This window comes from Telopea speciosissima, chromosome 5 (assembly GCF_018873765.1).
Source record: "Telopea speciosissima isolate NSW1024214 ecotype Mountain lineage chromosome 5, Tspe_v1, whole genome shotgun sequence".
NCBI classification, from domain to species: Eukaryota; Viridiplantae; Streptophyta; class Magnoliopsida; order Proteales; family Proteaceae; genus Telopea; species Telopea speciosissima.
The window spans coordinates 49,936,571-49,958,461 of record NC_057920.1 but is presented as its reverse complement, the minus strand read 5'-3'; the positions used below and the strand labels follow the sequence as shown (position 1 = coordinate 49,958,461).

Sequence of the window (21,891 nt, the reverse complement as noted above, 5' to 3'; positions counted from 1 at the left end):
AAGTCTTCAACTTGTTGATCTCATTATTATCATTCCCAGTAACCACAATGTCATCCACATAGACTATGAGAATGGTTATTTTTTCACCATTCCTTTTTATAAACAGGGTATGATCAGCATTACTCTGCTTAGAACCCACAGAAACCATAGCCTTGAGAAACCGTCCAAACCATGCACGGGGTAACTGCTTCAGCCCGTATAAAGCACGCTTTACATACTTTGCCATTGGTTTTATCACATGAGAAACCTGGTGGAATATCCATATATACTTCCTCTTCAAGCTCTCCATGGAGGAAGGCATTCTTCACATCTAACTGTTGCAATTCTCATCCCAGATTTACTGCTCAGATAGTAGTACTCTGATAGTGTTCAGCTTTGCAACCAGTGCAAAGGTCTCCTGGAAGTCGATCCATAAGTCTGAGTAAATCCCTTTGCCACCAATCGTGCTTTGTATCAATCCACAGTACCATCTACCTTCTGTTTCACCACAAACACCCATTTACATCCAACTGGTTTCTTTACTGGAGGAAGAACCATAAGCTCCCATGTATCATTCTTTTGTAAGGCTTTCATTTCTTCCATCATTGTTGCCTCCACTTTCCATCTGTAAAAGCTTCCTGCCAATTTTGGGGAATACGAACAGAAGAAAGAGAAGAGACAAATGTACGAAAGGATGGAGAAAGGGATTCATAAGAGACTACATGAGAAATAGGATGTTGAGTACAAGCCCGAATACCTTTGCGATGAGCAATAAGTAAGTCAGGAGAAGAAGGAGAAGAGATGTTACCTAGAGAATCATCTGGTTTCAGAGCCAGCAACTGGATTGGTACTGGTGCTGCAGTAGATGGAAGCAGCTTATTTTTGGAATGTCCTCTGTGGTAGGTTTTGAGGTTAGAGCCATTGATTCTCTTCTGAAATTCCCTAATAGTTTGTTGGACTAGAGTCAACTCCTCCTGAATGGGATTTTCAGCATCTAAGTTCTCCCCCTGTGGAAAATCCTCTTTGTCTTCATTAAGAGGGAGGGGAGGAGCAGGAGGGTCAAGACTCAAGAGGGGTGAGGTCAATATTCTGCTGGTTCTGAACAAGGTCAACTAACACATCTTCACTGAAATTCTCCCCCTGAAGAGGCGTGAAAGGATAATAGGAGAGAGCTTCATGAAAGATAAAATCCATATTGACCAAGGTACGACGGGTGGGGGGATGGTAACAATTATAATCCTTTCGGGATGGAGAATATTCCAAGAAAATACAACGATTGCCACGAGGTTCAAGTTTACCTGGGGATCTGGTATCCCTAGCATAACATACACAACCAAAAACTTTTCGGGGAACGACAAAGGAGGAAGAGCCCTGTAATAAATTAGCAGGGATTTGTGAGTCAAGCACTCAGGTAGGCAGCCTATTAATGAGATAGGCTGCAATAAGGACAGCATCTCCCCAATATTGGGAAGGAACAGAATGGGCAAACATAAGAGCCCGAGCCACCTCAAGGAGGTGGCGGTTCTTCCTTTCAGTCACACCATTTTGGGCTGGGGTATCGACACAACTGGTCTAATGGAGTATTCCATGGGTCGTAAGGTAATGTTGGAAACGACCATCCATATATTCTTTGCCCTTGTTACTTCGCAATATCAAGAGAGTGGCATGGTATTGGGTCTGAAACATCTTAAGAAAATTTTGAAAACAACAGAAAACATTACTTTTGTTATGCAATAAATATACCCATGTACTCCTAGAATAACAATCAATAAAAGAAACAAACCAACGATAACCAGAAAGGGAAGGTTTACGGCTAGGTCCCCATGCACCAGAGTGAACAAGATTAAAAGGAGAAGAACTTCTTTTATTACAAATAGAATAAGTGGAACGATGTTGTTTGGCCAAAACACAGGCCTCACAAAAAAATTCGTCCTTATTACATTGTTTAACTAATGCTGGAAATAAAAAGGATAAAGTCCCTAAAGGGGGGTGACCTAGTCGTTTATGCCATTGTTGAAGTTCAGAAGAGACTAATGTGCTTTGATGAATGGGAAAAGGAAGTTGCGATGAAGGAGGACTCCTATTACCAAATAGGTACAATCCACCATGCATCTTACCACATCCAATCGTCGCCCTCGTTGCCAGATCCTGAAAAACACAGTGTGAAGGGAAGAAAGTTACTTTGCAATTTATGTCACGGGTAAGACTACTGATGGATAGAAGATTAGTTGTAAATTTAGGTATATGTAAAACAGAGGATAAAGTGAGAGAGGGAGAGCAACTGATAGATCCTTTCCCAGACACAGAAGAGAGAGAACCATCAACCACTCGAACTTTATCTTTACCAAAAGTAGGAGAATAACGATAAAATAGGCTGGATGATCCAGTCATGTGATCAGTGGCACTGGAGTCTATGATCCAGGGAGAAGAGACCACCGATGCACAATGACCAGCAAAAGAAATGCCTGAGTAGGCAAAATTTGAACTTGGAGCGGTGGAAGAACTGGCAAGAGTCGATGTAGTAGGAGCGGAAGCCTATAACATACGCCGGAAAGCCTGAAGTTCCTCCTTGAATAGTCTAGTGTTAGTAGTAGGAGTAGTAGTGATAGCCTCAGTATGATTGGGTTTGTTTTTCAATTTCCCAGGAGCAGCACGCTTAGCTTCAAAGTCATCTGGTTTACCATGCACCTTCCAACATGTGGCCTTAGTGTGCCATAACTTACCACAATGTTCACATTTGATGGCTGCCTTTTCAGATTTAGAAGTTTCAGCAATAGGAGGATTCGAAGTAGTCCCAGTGTTTAGAGCTTACCGATCTGGAGGTGTATTATGGAGCATAGCTGCACGGCGTCGATCTTCAATGTGGACTAATGCATAGGACTGTTCCAGAGTAGGGAAAGGATCCTTGCTGCGAATCTGAACTCTAATCGGATCATATTCAACATTAAGGCCAGCCAAAAAATCATAAACCCTAATTTTATCAACATGTTTCCTGTATGCAGCAATATCAGTAGCAGTAGTGGGCTGATAATCAGAGTAATGGTCAAGTTTTGCCAGCACTTGCGGAGTTCAGCATAGTATTGAGAGACTGTCAACTCATTCTGTTTAGTATCATGAATTGTTTTCTTTAATTCATATACCTGAGCATCATTCCCAACCTAGGACTAGGTATCCTTTGCTGCCTTCCATATCTGGGCAGCAGCGTCTAGGAGAAGATAACCAGGTGCAATGGAAGAATACATAGAATGTATAAGATATGACATTACCATAGAGTCATGAGATAACCATCGAGCCAGGGCAGATCCTTCAACAGGTTTGGGAAGGCTGCCCATACGGTGTCCTGTGTAGCCACGGCCAGCAATAGTAAGGTAAGTAGACCTTGACCACATCAAGTAATTAGTCCCATCTAGTTTAGTGGCAGAAGCAAAAGGAATGTACTCTAGTTGAGCAGATCCATCTGAGTCAGCTGAAGTAAGATCAGACATGATGTCAAAAGTGTGTAATGAACGGGTTTTGAAATTCCTATAAAATTAGCCGTCAGAATAGGCTCAAACTTGGATCGAATTCTCTTCAGGTAGTGAGGAATAAGTCTTCAAAAAATCAGCAACTTCTGATGAGTAAATAAAAAACCCTAGCAGGGCAGTTACTAGAATCGAGAAGAGTCCTGGGTTTTGATATTGCAGAATTTTCAGCCATCAGAACTGGCTGAAACTGAGGTCGAGTTTCCCTCTAGTAGTAGGGAAGATATCCTCCAAAAATTAGCTCCTTTGATGAGCCAATAAAAAGCCCTAAATTTATTAAAATTTAGGAAAAACCTGAAAGTAGAGAAATCGCAAGGTTGAATCTGAATTGGTTTTTATCCAAAGCTACAGTCTTCAATCAGGGAAGGGTGTAGACCAATAAGAGCAGGAATCAATCTCCAAAAAAAGCAGAAATCAAGCTTGAGTTGAAGGAGTAGCTCGATCCCTAAGGGTGGAGGAAACCTGCGGCAGATTCAGGTCACACCAATTGTCTTCGATCTTCAATGAGGTGAAATTGAGGGCAGCAGCTAAATCTTCATTAGATTACCTCATAGTTGCTGCCCTGAGTGAGAGAGAGAGAGGCCGAGAGTGGTGGAGAAGAAGAAAACCAGAAACCGAGAGTGATGGAGAACAAAAAACCTGAAAACCGAGAAGGCTGCTCTTCTAGATCAAAGATGGCTCTGATACCATGTAAACAGCCTTGAAACTGAATGCCTGAGTGATCAATATGGATCACCAAGCTACTTTATTTCTATTCAAAGAGTTACAACTACTCACACTACAAATAGGAAAGCTACCCTTGCCGATTCTAATTAGGAATACCCAAGAGGAATCGGCTAAGGGAGAAAGAACATAAAAAGGACAGAAATACCCCTATCGAGTAGAACTACTTATTCTAACACACATCTTCCCCTAAGTTTGTGAGCATGTAAATCCAAGAGAAATGTCCATATACACTTCCTCCTCAAGTTCCACATGAAGGAAAGCGCTCTTCACATCCAGTTGTTGTAGATCCAAGCCTAAGTTAACAGCACAGGACAAGCGGATGGCGTTCATCTTGACCACTGGTACAAACATCTCCTGGTAGTCGATCCCATAAGTCTGAGTGAAGCCCTTGGCAACAAGTCTGGCTTCACAACGATCCATCGTACCATCAGCTTTCTGCTTAGCTGTGAAGTGTGAATACCTACTTGCAACCCACTATCTTCTTTTGTGGAGGAAGACAAACCAGATCCCATGTGTAATTCTTCCTTAATGGCTGCATCTCTTCAACCATAGCTACATGCCATTGTGAGTCTGCAATAGCTTCCTGCGAGTTCTGGGGAATAGAAACAAGGGACAGAGAGGACACAAAACTAAAGTAGGAGGGAGAGAGCGAGTCATAAGAAACAGTCTTAGCAATAGGATGTAAAGTACAGGACCTAGTACCTTTGCGAACAGCAATAGGCAAATCAAGAGTGGGGTCAACAAGGTAATCAACATCAGAAGAGGGAAGACTGTTACCAGGATCCAAGGGAACTGGATCAGGCTCGAGAGGTGGCAATTGGCGTGGTAGAGTAGGTGCAATAGTGGTCTGAGTCTGCTGACATTTGCGAACATAGACATGCATCTCTGATCTCGGCGGCTAAACCGGTGTGGTAGTGTCAGTCTCCCCCTGAACAAGAATATTAGGTTGCGGTATATCAACTTCGAGTGGCGGCACATCTTCCACTGTGGAAGAAGGGTCCCCCTGAAGAGGTATTGATGCAAACTGGAATGGGTAAGCAAGCCAAGATCGAATCTGGAAGAGAATAGGGGCAGGAATGATGAAGGTTGGTGGTGGTGATGATGAAGATGGATGATGATGGAGATGGATAGATAGATGTAGAATTGGAGTCCCACCAATCTACCAGCCATAGGAGTCCCACCTAGGCCACCACCTTGGATATAAACGCTGAGATCCACAGCCACTTGAGTCCACAAGTAAAGTCTCACAAACGAGAACAATTTTAAAATTCTGGAGGTTATATGAACCCTCCCCACGTTTTGCCTTTATATAGAAAATATGGAGGCTAAAGCCTCAAGTTACATTGAGAATACAAAAGGACTTTTAGGTTTCCCCACACCTAGAAAATAGACCCAATAAAACATTAAATATATAGACTACGACTTTCAAACTACTACCAAGGAAATTTAAAAGGCAATTACTACGCCTAGGAACTTAAAACAATCTCATTAACTCTCCCTAGTAATACAAAAAGACACTTAACCAGAAACTAGGAAAATTAAAAAGACACTTTGCTGTAACTGAAGAGTCACTGCTGGGATTGACCAGCAAATACCTACACAACCCCAACCAGGCTTGCTGGCGTGGGCCTGGGCTGATCCTATTGGCCTTGGTCTAGTCTAGGCTGGGGCTAGGCCTACTGTTGGCTGGACTAGCTTGAGATGATGGTGCTCCTGCATCATGAAATCAAGAACTTGCTTCATGGTAGCAGAAATTTCTTCCATTGATTGGGGGTTATTCTCCTCACCAAACATAGCTCTAATACCAAAATGATGCAAACCGGAATGGGTAAGCAAGCCAAGAATCTGGAAGAGAATAGGGGCATGAAGATTGGTGGTGGTGATGATGAAGATGGATGATGATGGAGATGGATAGATAGATGTAGAATTGGAGTCCCACCAGTCTACCAGCCGTAGGAGTCCCACCTAAGCCACCACCTTGGATATAAACGCTGAGATCCACAGCCAGTTGAGTTCACAAGAAAAGTCTCACAAAAGAGAGCAATTTTAAAATTCTGGAGGTTATATGAACCCTCCCCACGTTTTGCCTTTATATAGAAAATGTGGAGGCTAAAGCCTCAAGTTACAGTGAGAATACAAAAGGACTTTTGGGTTTCCCCACACCTAGAAAATAGATCCAATAAAACATTAAATATATAGACTACGACTTTCAAACTACTACCAAGGAAATTTAAAAGGAAATTACTACGCCTAGGAACTTAAAACAATCTCATTAACTCTCCCTAGGAATACAAAAAGACACTAAACTAGAAACTAAGAAAATTAAAAAGACGCTTTGCTGTAACTGAAGAGTCACTGCTGGGATTGACCAGAAAATACCCACACAACCCTGACCAGGCTTGCTAGCCGTGGGCCTAGGCTGATCCTGTTGGCCTTGGTCTAGTCTGGGCTGGGGCTAGGCCTACTATTGGCTGGACTAGCTTGGGATGATGGTGCTCCTACATCAGGTGTCGCAGGATAGTATGCAGCAGACTCATGAAAGATGGCATCCATAGTTACAAACCAGCATCGGGATGGAGGGTGATAACATCGATAGCCCTTTTGAGTGGCAGAGTAACCCAAACAATGCACCGAAGGCCACGAGGGTCAAATTTCCCATATGATGGTTACGAGCATAACAAACACAGCCAAACACTTTGGGAGGTACCGGAAATGCAGCAGAGCCCTGGAGGAGATCCAAAGGAGAGTGGAAGCCAAGGACCCAAGAGGGCATTCAATTGATCAGAAAGGCCGCAATAAGAATTGTGTCACTCCAGTACTGGGGAGGAACATGCATCTCAAACATGAGAGACCAAGCAACTTCTAGCAGATGTCGATTCTTCCATTCAGCAACACCATTTTGAGCCGGAGTATCGACGCAACTAGTCTGATGGAGGATCCCATGGGCAGCAAGATAAGACTAAAAGGAGCCCTTGAAGTATTCACGGCCGTTGTTACTTCAAAGAACCTTATCAGTAGCAATGAAATGAGTCTACACCAAGGTTGTCAAGGCGTCACCTAGGCGCCCTTCTACTGAATTGAGTCTACACTCTACACCATACTTTTGAAGTAACCTCCCCCTTGGTGCGCATCATATAAACCCAAGTGATCCTAGAGTGGCATTTGATAAAAGTAACAAACCATCAGAAGCCAGTTTCAGATATACAACGGGATGGACCCCAAATATCAGACTGTATAAAGAAACAGGAGTGACACTTTTATTATCTGAAATAGAATAACTGGTTCAAGTTTTTGGCCAAAACACATGCCTCACAAAAAAAAATTGACTCGAATTACAATGCCGAAAAAAGGGGAAAATCCTAGCTAAAGTCCCCAAAGGAGGATGTCCCAAACAACGGTGCCACTATAGTAACTCAGAAATGGGAGGCGACAAAGAAGATGTTTGTAGAGCCTGACTAGAGACCAAAGAGGAGCCATCGTCAAGCAGATACAGATCATTATGCACTCTACCAAAACCAACCATTGCCCCTATCACCAGATCTTGAAAAACACAATGAGAAGGGAAAAAGGTGACTTTGCAATTAAGACTAGATGTAAGACTTCTAATGGGCAAGTTAGTGGGAAAAGTTGGAACATGCAAAACAAAGGAAAGAGGCAAAGTAGGAGAATAAGGAATAGAACCCTTCCCAGAAATTACAGAATGAGTTCCATTCGCTAACCGAACCCTGCCTTTACCAGAGCAGGGAGTATACTGAAAGAAAAGGTTAGATGAACCTGTCATGTGATCTGACACCCCGAAATTGATCATCCACGGGGATGTTATAACAGATGCACTATGACCACAAAAAGGGTTACTTATGAAAAACTGGTAAACTTCTCAGATCATGAGAAAAAGATCCCGTATAAATCTAGATCTCAAGAGGCATCTTCAAGGTAAGAGAACGGCCCTCGATGGACTAGGGAGGAACCCCCGAGAACAAAGAGAAGGGTAATGGTGGTGAGAGATGCAAACCAAGAAGAGAGAGTCTCAGTTTTGTTGGTGGAGGCGCTGAAATCAAGAAAGGGATAGAGAGGGTTTGCGATTAGGGTTTCAAATCTTCAACTCTGATACCATGTGGTTTTGGTGAATCTGACTTGTGTCTAATGGGACATAGGCCAGCTTTATTTATAATATGGGTGAGGTAATCTAGAATGAGTCAAAACCAAAATACCCCTATAAGACAATTCTACCCGTGTACCCATATTACAACATCTTGTGTCTTAGAAGCACCAGATTGTAGCTTGATCCAATGCCAAAGGTAAAAGACAGGCCTTTATATCCAGAAGAATTATGAGATATCGTGGTTCATAATAGAGACAGGGTGTTTTTATGTTCAAGAAATCTTGGGAGTCTGAAATTGTAACCTCTGATTTTCTTCTAGCTAATTTTGTTAGTAGAGACCTCTTTAAATATCAACATCAGTTCATTGGTACCAAATTACAAACTCTTTGTCCCATAGACCAAATAGGAGGCATTACTGCATTACCATCTATGTCTGCCAAGGCAGTTCATTATGTGTCTTACAGGTTATTATAAAACAAAAGCTTAATTTGAAATGGGGGTTGCATTGAATTCCTCTTAAACACATGAACCTTGTTTCCCCCTAGTGTTTCATGCTATTTCACACCAAATCTATCTTTAATATCTCCTTTCAATATTACTTTCCTTTTGAAGATTGTTCTAAATCACATAAATTTACAACTTAGCCAAGACTTAATTTGAACTACTTGGGTTTTCTCAATTTTCTCAATGAATCATACTCCACCATTCAAATCTGACACCATACATATAATACATCAGATATACATATGCTATGAGTAACAATACAAACAAAAAACAACTGAACATAGAGTGAAACACCCACCCCAATAAGTAAAAGCATATTCTATGCCATCATCTTCATCAGAGGCCAGTGAGACAAAGGGGGGAAAAAGGTTATATCACAACTACGACATGTTAGAAGGGCAAAATGCAAGGAAGTACCAAGACTTTTTTGGATTGGATCGAATTTGGATATCGTCAACACTGCAATAGTACTTGAGTTTCTCTTTGTACTCTTCAACCAAAAGCTGAACTCCACTGGATCTTCTTCTCCCAACTGTTAATAGACGTAAAGGAAGTGCTCTCTGCCAATTTTAACAGAGCAGAGAGGACATCATATTGTGCTTAAAACTTTATGTTGTGCTTCAAACTTTACCCCCTCAACCCCACCCCCCCCACCCCACAGACACACATAATAAGAGACTCCCCCACCATAAAACGTCATGGTGAAACTTCAGATTAAGCTGAGACCAAAAATCTCATGTGGCTCAATAAGTTGAAAATGGCAATCAGGGCATTTTTTCCAGAATAAAAAGAGATAATCCTCGTGTATTTACGGATTTCCATGGCAATTGTAGGGTTTAACTAATTCAAATTTCAAAAATTGATAAAAGTAGTAACAGAGACATTACCACTGATTGGCCCGAGTATTTGCATTTTCTTCCTGAAAAATTCAAGCGTAACTGCGTAACCCATGTTAGAAAATTTACAGATAAATATACAAAAAAGTGTAGATTATTGATTAAATGTAAAATCTAAATATTTCTTGTGAACAAACTTATCGAAAAATTTTTAAGTAAGGATTTCAAAAACCTGGAGTTGGGGTCTTCGTATTATAAGGATTGGAGCTCAAGGAAATTATCATCGAGAGAGAGAGAAATTCAATTTGCTTTGGACTCTGCTGTGCAACGGACACGTTCCTTGAACCGAAGTGCGTACTATCGTATCCTCTACGGGTCTTCTTCCTACTGATATCTTGTCACACCAATACAAGAGCAGGAAAAAGTATTATAAACTCATAGAGTGCGTTTGGTAACGTCAGAACAGTTCTTTTGTTCAAAAAGAATAAAAAAACATGAAAAAGTGTTTGGCTTTGCGGTTCGTTTTTTCGTTTTTTTAGAACGAACCGGAGGTCTTGAGCACCAAAAGAATATTTTTTGTAGACCGTCTCAAATAACAAAGAACGATCGATCGCGCAATTCACGAGCAAAACCCGTGAGCAAGCCTTGAAGACAAAAAAAAAACGAAGAGACATATCCGGGGAAGGAAGAGCAGGCGAAACTTGCAGGTCGATACTCTCTCTCTCTCTCTCTCTCTCTCTCTCTCTCTCTCTCTCTCTCTCGGTCGTTTGTTGGGATGAAGATTTGATTAGGGCTCTATCGATTTTTCTCCCTTGTGTCTCAGGATTTGGAGCAACATCCCTCAAATTTGAAGGTTTCTGCTACAGTGGTCCTCTCTAGCACGACCCCCTCTGCAACTGAAGTTGACAACAACGAAGGTGACTCTCTCTCTCTCTCTAATTAGGTTATCATTCTTGTGACTTTCGTTTCTGGTCTGTGTGGTTCCCAATTGGGCTTTCAATTTAGTTTTTCAGGATTAGGTTTTCCAAGAGGCATTTTGATCCGCTCGGTTTTAGAAAATCTCGTCTTCGTTCTTCTTTTTTCTTTCCGATTTTTTCCTGTATTGTTTTTCATGCGTTGATGAATGATTTATGGTGTAATGTTTGAAATTTGTGATTGTTGGCCGATTTTTTCCTGAAATCTGTAATGTTTTTCAGAAGTTAACTGGTCGATTGTTGTGAGATTTTCATCTCTGTCAATAGAACTGCTTACCGAACTTCTTCTCCATTTTTTTTTTTTTGTGATAGGTACTTCTTTTCCATTTCCGTTATGTGTTATGCATTTTTTTCTCCATCTCTTCCGATTTATCAACACATTGCACTTGGTTTCTCTTTTTTTCCTTTTATTACATCTGCACAAGGTCTATCTTGGGTTGTTATTCAATTTACACACATGATCCCTTCTTTTCTCTTAGTTGTCTGGTTGTTTGTGCCATTAATTATGTTGGGCCTACAAATCATAGGCATAATTTAGGATCTTTTTCTATCCCTGCTTCAATCAACTAATCCCAGGGAAATAAGAGGAATGAGTAATCATCTTCCAGCTTAAGAAGCTCCATTGTAACGGTGGTTATGTGAAATAATTGGTTTTTTTTCATGGAATCTTTGGAAATTTGACTATGACACAAGCATATTATGTCAGCATGAAGAGGAACTGGGTTGAACTACCTGTATGGACATAGTTGTACTGTACGTGGAAAAGACCCAGGTCTCACCTCATCCTGAAAGGCATACTCAATCCCAACAGATGAACCAAACCTTCTCAATCGGAAATATGTTTTTAACATATCCAGGACAGTTCTTTTTACTGCAAATATATATATACCACCCCTTGAAGGTCATAAAACTATTGGGAAAAGGTTTGCTATAGGATAAACTAGCAGTTGTCTATGTATCTTCCCACTGCCTTCCATTGTAATGTAATATGTTTTTTCAATAGATAAACCAAAAGAAAAGCAATAAAATCAAAGCAAACACAAAGCCAGATATTGTTTTGTCATCTGTAATCAAAGCAAACACAAAGCCAGAATAGTAGCTTTAAGATAAATTCTTTGCAGTCGTCATCTTCATGTGAAATTTGCCTACACCGAATCATCGTAGACAAATCAAGATGTTTTCAGAATCAGTTTCTCCTATTGTTTCCTGCATTATTCCACTACTAGGAAATTGTGATTTCATGCTGACCATTATATATGTTCCTTCTTTCTTTCTTTCCCCCCCCCCTTTTTTTTTGTTTACTTTCAGTATCATCTCTAGCTTAATAAAATGTGTTTGAGTCTGGAGTATCAATGAAGAATGTCTAAAAAATCATATTTCTGTTGACAGATAGTAGAAGCAGAATTTTTAAAACTGAATCTGCTGGATGGAACATTTGAACCAGAAGCTAGCTTCCAGAAGATGAGGTTAGCGCAGGGTAGCTGTGAACAAACGGATTGAATAATACAGGGTAGCAAACTTGTGTTAAGTATCTAACTAATGTGGTTGAATCTGATAAACTAGGCACTGTGAGCCTAAGTTAATGGGGGGAAAAAAGGGAGTTATATATTAGTGATGTCTTTTGTTTTTCCAGCATTATTTTTGGTGTTTGGTTTCAAGGGAAATGCAAATAGTTCCTTCAGAAGTGAGATGTTTTACAGGAAAATGAAAATACTTCCCTTCACTTTCCTTGTAACCAAACAGAGCCTATGGTTCTACCAATTTCTCCACTGTACAGCTGGTTAAACTTCATTGGTGAGAAAATCACATTATTAAACTAGAGTACAAATTAAGATGGCCCCTCTAGTCATACTTCTTGGAGCAAGGCCCATCTATGTTATCTCTTAGGACCAATTTCAAAAGGTTTTGGCATTGGCACCACCATTTTTCTGTTTGTACTAATTGCCTTTTCTTTGAAAAACAAAAAATTTCTTTACGTCTCATGTCCAAAATAGCCAAGTGCTTCAGTTAGTTAAGATCATTCAGTCTATGGAATCTCGTGGCTGTCTAGAATCCAAAAGAATGGAGAATATAATTTGGTTTAATCTGTTGTGTTAATTCATTGACAACTTGATGGGCCTTTAGCTCAAATTGGTAGAGCACTTGGAACATGCTCATGTTCCAAGAGGATGGTGGTTCGAGTCCACCAAGGCCCTCTTTATTCAACTGTTCATAACATAGTTAGTTATGCCACTAATCCACTCAAGAACCCAATTTTAATGGCATCTTTGAAATTTGACATCTTTTTATACTTACTTTGGTTATGTTAATGAGATATTTTAATTTTATGCTAAGGTTGGTAAGAGAAAATGATTTTACAAGTCTTTTTTTGGTATAATTCACAAAGAAATGGCATTATTGTAATTAACATCAAATAGGGAAGAACAGATTTTATCAAACACCATTTTCGTTCTGAACAGCGTTCTTGGTCATTTTCGGTCTCATAACCCCGTTCTAGACCAAGAACGTAAAAGAACATTTCTATTCAAGAACGGACGTTCTTTGTTCAGACCATTACCAAACGCAGCCATAGAGTGCGTTTGGTGATGGTCTCAAGGACGTTGTTTCCGTTCTTTTGTTTTCCGAGAACAAAAGCATAGGTAAAACGGTTCGTTCTTTGGTCTTAAAGAACGAACTGGATGAAAAAAAGTGGAAAAGAACGTTTACAGACCTCTTTAGGCTACGTTTGGTAAATGTTTGAACAAAGAACACCCGTTCTTGACTAGAAATGTTCTTTGGCGTTTCTAGTCTGGAACAGCGTTCTGAGACCGAAAATGACAGTTTGATAACGGTCTCAAGAACGCCGTTCAGAACGAAAATGGTGTTTGGTATAATTTGTTCTTCCCTATTTGACATTATTTATAATAATGCCATTTCCTTCTAAATTATACCAAAAAATACTTGTAAAATCATTTTCTCTCTTATCAACCTTAACATAAAATTAAAATATCTCATTAACATAACTAAAGTAATTATAAAAATATGTCAAATTTCAAAGATGCCATTAAAAATTGGGTTTTTGTGTGGATTAGTGCCATAACTGACTATGCTATGAACATTTGAATAAAAAAGGCCTTGGTGGATTCGAATCACCATCCCCTTGGAATATGCTCATGTTCCAAGTGCTCTACCAATTTGAGCTAAAGACCTATCAAGTAGAGATCCAAAACAAAAATACAGCAAAACCAAACCAAACCTGTTGAGAACCTCAATCTACATGTTTGGTATTTATTCAAATAGTATCAAATCATCACTTGGGTATGATCAAACAACACTCAATCTCTTAAGTTTCTTCAAGGAATTGAGTGCCAATGTAGGTGTTCTCTATGAGGTTATCTCTGATCTCTCACCACCATGGCTTGTAATCTTCATAGGCGCAGCAATGAGCTTTGGAGGCTATTTTGCAATTTGGCTTGCAATTACCTACCGCATATCCCACAAATTGCTGCCACAAAGAGAATCAACATGTCTAAGTTCAATAGCGCCTGCAAAACAGTGTAGTCTTCACCTCTCTTTGGTGCTTTTAACATCTGGGTCAAGCGAAGAAATTGAAGTAATACTCAGTGGTGGACAGTAGTTCCAGTTCTATCCATAGGCTCCTCAATTATTGATCTGAACTGGGAAGAATCAGAATTGTTCAAGGTATTTGATCACTTGTTCTTCCAGAGATTAATCTCTTCCTTTAAAACAATTGCTAATGGGAGACAGAGCAGCAAGATAAGAACAACACCTGCACTCCCACCATATGCAGCCTTAGAGAAATTGACAAATCTCTACAATTATTATAACCATGAGAAATCCAGTAAGAACAAGAGATGTGTAGAGAAAATCAAAGAAAAGCTTAAGCTCTTTTTTCTTTTGCTGAACAACCTTTATAATCTTACAACTAATTACCAATACTCACTCACTACCAACAAGTAGCTTGGATAAAGTTCTAATGAAATGAGCTATGTTGCTGTGAGATCAATCCAACAAAAAAGAATCCAAACCTGTTGAGAACCTCTAAATGATTAAGCCTTAGCCATCAAGCTCTCAGATGACACTTTCTCCAATCTTTCCCCTGCCCAACTATAATCCCAATTCCTGTGTCATGGCAATGTTCTTAAGAATACTTGTAACTTCAATTAAGACCCATTTCTGAACAATTTTAGGAACAATGACAAGTAAACTAGTGGTCAGGTGTTGGAAGAGTGTCTTCTAAGATAAGCTACAGTATTTCAGGTTTGTTGACCTTAGAGATAATGACAATAAAAGCTAAAATATAATATTGATCACCACCATGGATTCCATTACACACGCTATAATTTAATGTGTTCAATTTCACCATATCTTATTTCCATTAGAGATGGTAGAGGCAAAGCAACATAGTATCCAATTCCTGTTCTGCCTATCATTTGATCAATCAATGATTTTTCCCACCAGACAATTTCTAGACACCTGCAAAGGGTGTTAAACAGTCCATTCCTTAGAACCTGGTCAAGATCCATGTCTTTCATTAAAACAAACACAAATGTATCATACTTCTCCTTCATATAGGGTTAGGTTGATCAGGCTCAAGATCAACATATGTCTCTTTAGTATAAATATGGAAACATAATTCCAAAGTAACCCATTGGGGGAAAAAAATAAACTGAAGTAAAACTAACCGAGAAAGGGAGCAGCAAAAATAAAAAAAAATAGAAGAAGAATAGACGATAAATCTTGCAACCAACAAAATATAAAAGCTACATAACTCACATAAATGCAATAAAAAATACGTATGAATTGCAGAATCATTGGGTCATCTATCTAGAACTTCTTAAAAATAAAAAATAAAACAAGAATTTTTAGCAGCTAGAGAAGACGCCCAAGAAATAATCCAATAGAGGAGTCAAGAATCAAGATAAAGCAGAAATCATAGTTTTTTGGTTGCTTCCGAAAGGAGAAAAATAAAATCCCAAATACAAACAAGCAAATTATGAAGCAAGAGAAATCCAATTTGTGTAGGAGTCCTTTGACCGCTGCAGGTTTCTGGTGGCCGGGGCTGTAGGTTGCTGGCTCGCGGCATGCCATTGAGTGTGAGGGAGACTGGGAGAGGTTAGAGATGCCATGCGATGAGAGGTGTTAGGTTTCTAAAATTGTTTTTGTTGATGGCGAGCTTCGCGAGGGAGGATGAGGCTCAAATTTGAACACGCCCGAATGGGGTCCTCCAATCCCTAGTTTGCTATTGCTACTTGAAATCTGTAAAAAAAAAATGAGAAGTACAAAAGAAGAACACGAATGAGGGTTCACCTGGGCTAGTTCAATCTTTCAAATCCAATCGCATAGGCAAGCGAGAGGGGCTAGGAGCCGTATGGTAGCAGGCAGTAGAGAAGAGATCACAGACGATCATTGTTGAGATGAGAGTTGTAGGCGACCTTTGGGGAGCAATGAACGAGAGGAAAACGAACAGAAAAATGGGTTTGTCGCAAGAGAGCTTTGCCTGCTACTTCTCTTCCCTTCTCTTCCCCAGATCTGTCTCGCAAGTTTGTCTTGAAGCCCAGTTGCTCACGAGTTTTGATTGTGAATCGTGATACTTTGTCGTTCTTGTTCTTTACATCAAATATTCCTCCGGTTCGTTCTAAAAGAACAGAAAAATGAACCGTCAAGCCAAACAGAAATTCATGTTTTTTTGTTCTTAAAGAACGAAAAAACAATTCTGAACCCTGTTCAGATATTTACCAAACGTAGCCTTAGACATGGTTTGACGGTTTATAAAATAAATTGAAACACATGAAAAACCATTAATTTTGGGGAAAACCCAATAGAAAGTGCAAGTAGGAGAGGAAAAGGGGCTTCACATCAACGAAGAGGAGAAGGGCTTCTGTGCCCAAAGGCATCTGTAGAGGTGAGTTCCAAATACCGTTCTGCAACTCTCTCTCTCTCTCTCTCTCTCGCTAGGTGTACAAGGATCAGTAGTTGACGAGGCTTCTTGGGTCTCTTCCTCCTGATTCGCATGTGGCGGTGCAGTGGTTCCTTCATGAGTGGGACAAGAAGACGGTGATCGATTCTTCCAGCCGTGAGGAGTTGGATCAGTAGGCAAGATGTTTCATCTTCTATCTCTTGGGAAACACCTTGTTTAGTACCAGCGGTATGAGGATTCACATCTCCATGGTGTGGTACCTCAGGGACCTGTCGAAGGTGAAGATCTTCAACTAGGTTGGAGCGGGCTATGCCCATATGTTGAGGACGTTGGATTCCTTGGCCATGGAGTGCACCCAGTGCATCGACGGTACTTGGTTTGTACCAGAGGTAATCCGTCATTCCTTTCCTCTTTTTTTTTCTTGAGTTATGTTTGCTTGTATTGCTTGTGGTAATGTCTGTTGATCTGATTATAGTGCTAGTGCTATGTCCACCTAGGGGTACGAGCTCCCAGGTTGATATTTAGAGACAATTCCTACTTTCCTAGGGTGGGGATGTGTTTGCCTGATAACACCCGTCCCAAGGAGAGGAAGGTTCCCGTGTCGATAGTCAGGGCGACGTTAGATCGGCTCTCCCCACAGGAGGTAAAGACTTGTTTTTTGTTTACCTGTGTTGTTGCTTCATGCTTGACTTAGTTTTGATTGTGATTCTGTCTTTGATGTATCTGTGTTGACAGGTTGTGAGGTAGCCGTTCGAGTCTCTCGAATTGGGTGCGCAAGCTCGACTGGAGGCTGCAAGGAGGCTCGTGCCACAACGCATGGTCTTTACCGGGTCATCTAGGTATGCATAGTATCTGGGGGATCAGGCCTACAGGCAGTGGCCTGATGTTGAGAGGCCTTGTATTCCCATGAAGCCTCCTCGCTTCGTGCTTAAACCGGAGAGACTCTCCAAAAAGGAGATGAACTGGTTCATGAAGGGCGTCGATGCATGGCCCTTCGTTGAGCCTAGCTCGTGGGGATGCTACCGCGGGTATAGGGTGAAGGAGTTTATATGCATTCGACTCACTCCTTCGGGTCCACAGGTAAGTCTCGATTTCTTTTGCTTCTTGCTTTTCTATGCTCCCAGTTTGCATCTTGGTTACTAACTGTCCTTTGCATGTTCAAGCTCCTAGTGGCTTTGATCCTTACGAGACTGGGGAGGCTACTAGTGCTGCCACTGCTAGTGCTGGTACCTCAGCTCGTGAGGCTTCCTCTTTTGAGTCTGCTCCTAGGGCGACGCCTTTCCCTATTGGCGATACTGGGGCTAGATCATCTTCAGCACCCTTGTGTTTCCACAAGGTGCCTGATGCTTTCTTCCCAGTGCCGAGGTGGTCCTTCGTCTATCGTGGCAGGGAAGTGCCTATCCCTCGTCCTTCTTCTGTTGTTGACTTTCCATGTGGCTTCAACTTTGTGAGTATTGATGTTGCTTTGGATTTGTTTTTCCCTTCTTACGTAACGGGCTAACCATTGATTTTGATGCAGGTTCCCGGTTATAGATATGATGATCTATTGGGGATGGTTGCTAGTATAACGGAACTCGTTGCATCACAGAGCGAGAGGATTCTTGAATTGGTAAGTTGAATGTTGTGTCATGTTGTTTCCTACATTGTTAGTACATAATAGAAGATGCATGATGATGCTGATGCTTGATGTGTGGTGCAGGAGGGTGACATCCTAGGTTATGAGGCGAACGCCAATCGGCTCGAGAAGGAAAGAGATGAGGCCCTAGCTGCTGCCCGGAATGCCCCGGCTACAGAGACTTATGTGCCTGACCCCCCGACTATTTAGATTGATGATCTCATTGGTGATCAAGGTGTAGGGGTTGAGGATGAGCCAGAAAAGAGCGGGAGTGATGTGATGATGAAGAGGATGGCATGGATGATGATGAGGACGATGAGGATGAGGAAGAGGATGAAGATGGTAGGGAGTAGTAGTTAAGTCCCCGCTTTTTTGCTTTTGAAAATGTATAGAGGTGTAGACAGTTTTGGGCCTTTAAGCCTTGTAGTTGTTTTTTTGAAAGATTTAAATCCAATTTTATTTGACCTAATTATATGATTTTTGATCAAATGTGTGATTGGATAGGTCAAAATAAGATATGTCGATGTGAATGTGATGTGGGTTGGTCAATCGTGACCCTAGGGTGTATTGTGTTGGGACAGCAGGGACCCACTGGCGTAGTACGAACTGCCCAAAAATGTAAAGGACTGCTTAAGCTGTGAACAACACAGTATCGACATCGAACTGCTGTCGATCGATATCCCTCAACATCTAAGAGAAAATCGTGAGTGTCGAGTGTCATTGACTAACTGTCAAACTGGCTTAGACAGTGGAAGAGCACTGCTCAACAGCGAACCATTTGGGATCAACATCGAAGTGAAATCCTTGACATTGTTTCGATGTCAATGGTAACATGGTTCGCTGTTGACTCGGGGAGTTTCACTGTCGACTCCGTGTTTTCAATTCCAGTTTGTTTCCTTTTTTAAATACCCAATTGCAAGATTTTTTTATTCCCCTTCCCTTCTTGGGCCTTTGCTCGTCCTTGGGGCTTTATTAAGGGACCTAGGGAGTGTGGAAACTCTTGTCCTTGCTCTTAGGGTGTTTCCTCGGGGCTTCTTCTTTCCCTTTCCTCCTATTTTGTTGTTTTCTTTGTTCTTGATCAATGGATAAGGCGTTGAGTTCTTGGATGGATTCCATGTTGAAGGATGATCGTGAAGCCTTGGGAAGAGTGCATCTCTAGCATTTGATGGGTATGAAGAACATGACGCTTGCATGGGACTTACTTTGAGGTGTTTGTCGTTACTGGGTCCCAGAGGTTCATGTGTTCTGCTTTGGTACAGCTAAGGTATGTCCAACTTATGAGGAATTTTGTGCATGCTTCCTCTCTCCTCGTCATGGTGCCATGATACATCCCTCCTAAAGAATGACTATTCCAAAGACTTCATGTCCTTCTTTGGATTAGAAAAGGGACGTCTTCCCCAATTTTACGCATGGTCACCATATCGATGTCTTGGCAATTATCCGCCTCTTTGCGGGTTAACGTAGGGGTGATCATGGGTTCATGGAGTGTAGGAAGAGAGCTTTCTTGTTTTGTGTAATCACTCAATTCCTACTTCATTCTGGTGCTCGTGGGGCTTCCCCTGTACTAATGGAGGTAGTCAAGAAAATCCAATGGGGTAGCAATATCGTCCTGACCATCTTGGCGGAAACGATGAGGGGTTTGGATATCTTGAGTGGGAATCATACTTCTCGTAGTGAATATTTTGCTGGCAATCCATACTTGTTGCAGGTATTCTTCTTCCTTATAAATTTTCTTTCTTTCTCTCTTTTTTCCATGCGTTTGGAATCACCCTTATTTTCATTTGTATGGTAGGTTTGGCTTATTGAGAGGCTGCAATTTGTGAAGCCGACGAGAAGAGACTTCAAAATCAAGCACTATCTTCTCCATTCGGTAGTGATGGAGTGTCACCATTGGGATGCTTGGGAGCGTGCTCTATCCCATATTTCTTCTAATGACATCCGTTGGCAGTGCTCTATGTGGCCTGTCAATGCATCGGTGCTGAATCTTCTGGGTGTAACCACGTGCGCCTGATGGGGTTTGGTCACACTTCTTTCTATATGCCTAATTGGCTGCGTCGATAATACGGACTGACTCAAGACATACCTGAAGACTTGGTGAACTTTCATCCATCGGAGCAGCTAGACAAAGAATTGGTGGGGAGGATAGCTAGTCTGTGGCGATCCAAGACAATATTGAAAACTGTAGGAGCTGTTGATGATGGAGGAATGATCGTTGAGTGTGAGAATTGGGTGAAGACCCAAGGAAAGAAAAAGACTGCAAGGAGGAGATTGACATGGGAGTGAAAGGAAACTTCAAGCTCTTCGAGTTCCAAGCGTTCCAAGGAAGTGGAAGAAGATGATGATGAGGATACAAATGACCCAGTGGTTTTGAAGGCAAGGATTGCAAAGTTGCAGAAGAAGGTGGAGGACTTGAGTTATTAGGATGTTTTGATTGCCAAGAGTAGTACTTTTCTCTCTCTTTTTTTTTTTTTTTGCATTGGTGCTTTGTTTTTTTTTTTTTTTTTTTTTTTTTTTTTTTTGCTTTTTGAACATTGTTGTGGCTCAAACTCTGAACTTGTGATTGAACTTTAATTTGATTGGGTTGACTTTGATTTTTTTTTATATGATCGGTCCTAATGTTTATGTCACCAAGATGCCTACGTACCCTTAAGTTTTTAAGGGATCAGGTCGAACGTAGTTCCGTTGTTTAGGAAACTTTAGACATAGTACTTTTTAAGCTAATCCATATTTGTAAGATAAGGGAGCTTGATCCCATCTAGATCCACCACTCGTACTGCTTGGCTAGATAGTATCTTCTTAATCATGTAAGGGCCGTTACAATTGGGCCTGAACTTGCCTCGTGGATCATGTATGGGTGCTCATTGCTCCTTAAGCACCAGATCACCAACGGATAGTTGACATGGTACAACCTTCTTGTTGAATGTTTGTATCATCCTTTGTTGGTATTTCTTCATGTTGTCCATGGCATGCATTCTTCTCTCGTCAATGAGGTTTAGTTCTTGGAATCTAGTCTTAATCCATTCCGCTTCTAGAATTTCACTATTCATCATGACCCGAAGAGAGGGTATTTCTAGTTCGATTGGAAGGACTGCTTCCATTCAATCCATAGATCAGTGAGTAAGGTGTTACCCCAGTCGAAGTTCGGATGGATGTCCTGTATGTCTAAAGTGCATAGGGCAGCTTAAGGCTCAATCACTGTGCTTATTGGCCATCTTTTGCATTATTCTTTTGATGTTCTTGTTGGTGGCTTCCACTGCACCATTAGTTTGAGGTCTGTAAGGTGATGATGTATGCCTTTGGATGTTCATTTTGCCACATAGTTTCTTCACCTCTCCTCTGAAGTGGGATCCTTGATCTGATATGAGCTCGTGGGATACTTCGTACCGGCACATGATTTATTGCTTATGAATTTAGTCACCTTGGCTTCTGTTAGTTTGGAATAAGATTGTGCTTCCACCCACTTGGTAAAGTAGTCAATGGCTACTAAAATGTACTCATGACCATTAGAAGTTTTAGGGACCACCTAGCCAATGACATCGATGCCCCAAGTGGAGAATGACCAAGGAGAACTCAGAGTATGCAACACTGAAAGCGGTGTGTGTATGTGATTGCCGAATATCTAACACTTTGTGACATTTCTTTACATATTGTGCACAGTCAACTTCCATAGTGTTCCAACAATACCCTAGTCTAAGGATCTTTTTGGCCATCATC

The 21,891-nt window shown here is 41.1% G+C and overlaps 1 protein-coding gene and 1 pseudogene across 2 annotated transcripts in view; one reads left to right on the top strand and one right to left on the bottom strand.

The window, feature by feature from the left end:
- LOC122660774 (putative RNA methyltransferase At5g10620) overlaps positions 1-10,007 on the bottom strand; it is an 88,692-nt gene extending 78,685 nt beyond the window's left edge. For both annotated transcript variants that reach the window (XR_006332785.1, XM_043856008.1), the window contains exons 1-3: positions 9,901-10,007; positions 9,720-9,751; positions 9,250-9,392 (exon numbers count right to left, since the gene is read on the bottom strand). Coding sequence is in view for 1 of the 2 variants with exons in the window: in XM_043856008.1 (XP_043711943.1) it covers positions 9,250-9,392; positions 9,720-9,751; positions 9,901-9,952 (227 nt within the window). In the remaining variant the exon portion in view is untranslated. The remainder of the gene's footprint in view (positions 1-9,249; positions 9,393-9,719; positions 9,752-9,900) is intronic.
- An 855-nt stretch (positions 10,008-10,862) lies between these two features.
- LOC122663470 lies at positions 10,863-10,928 on the top strand (annotated as a pseudogene).
- Positions 10,929-21,891: the final 10,963 nt, after the last annotated feature.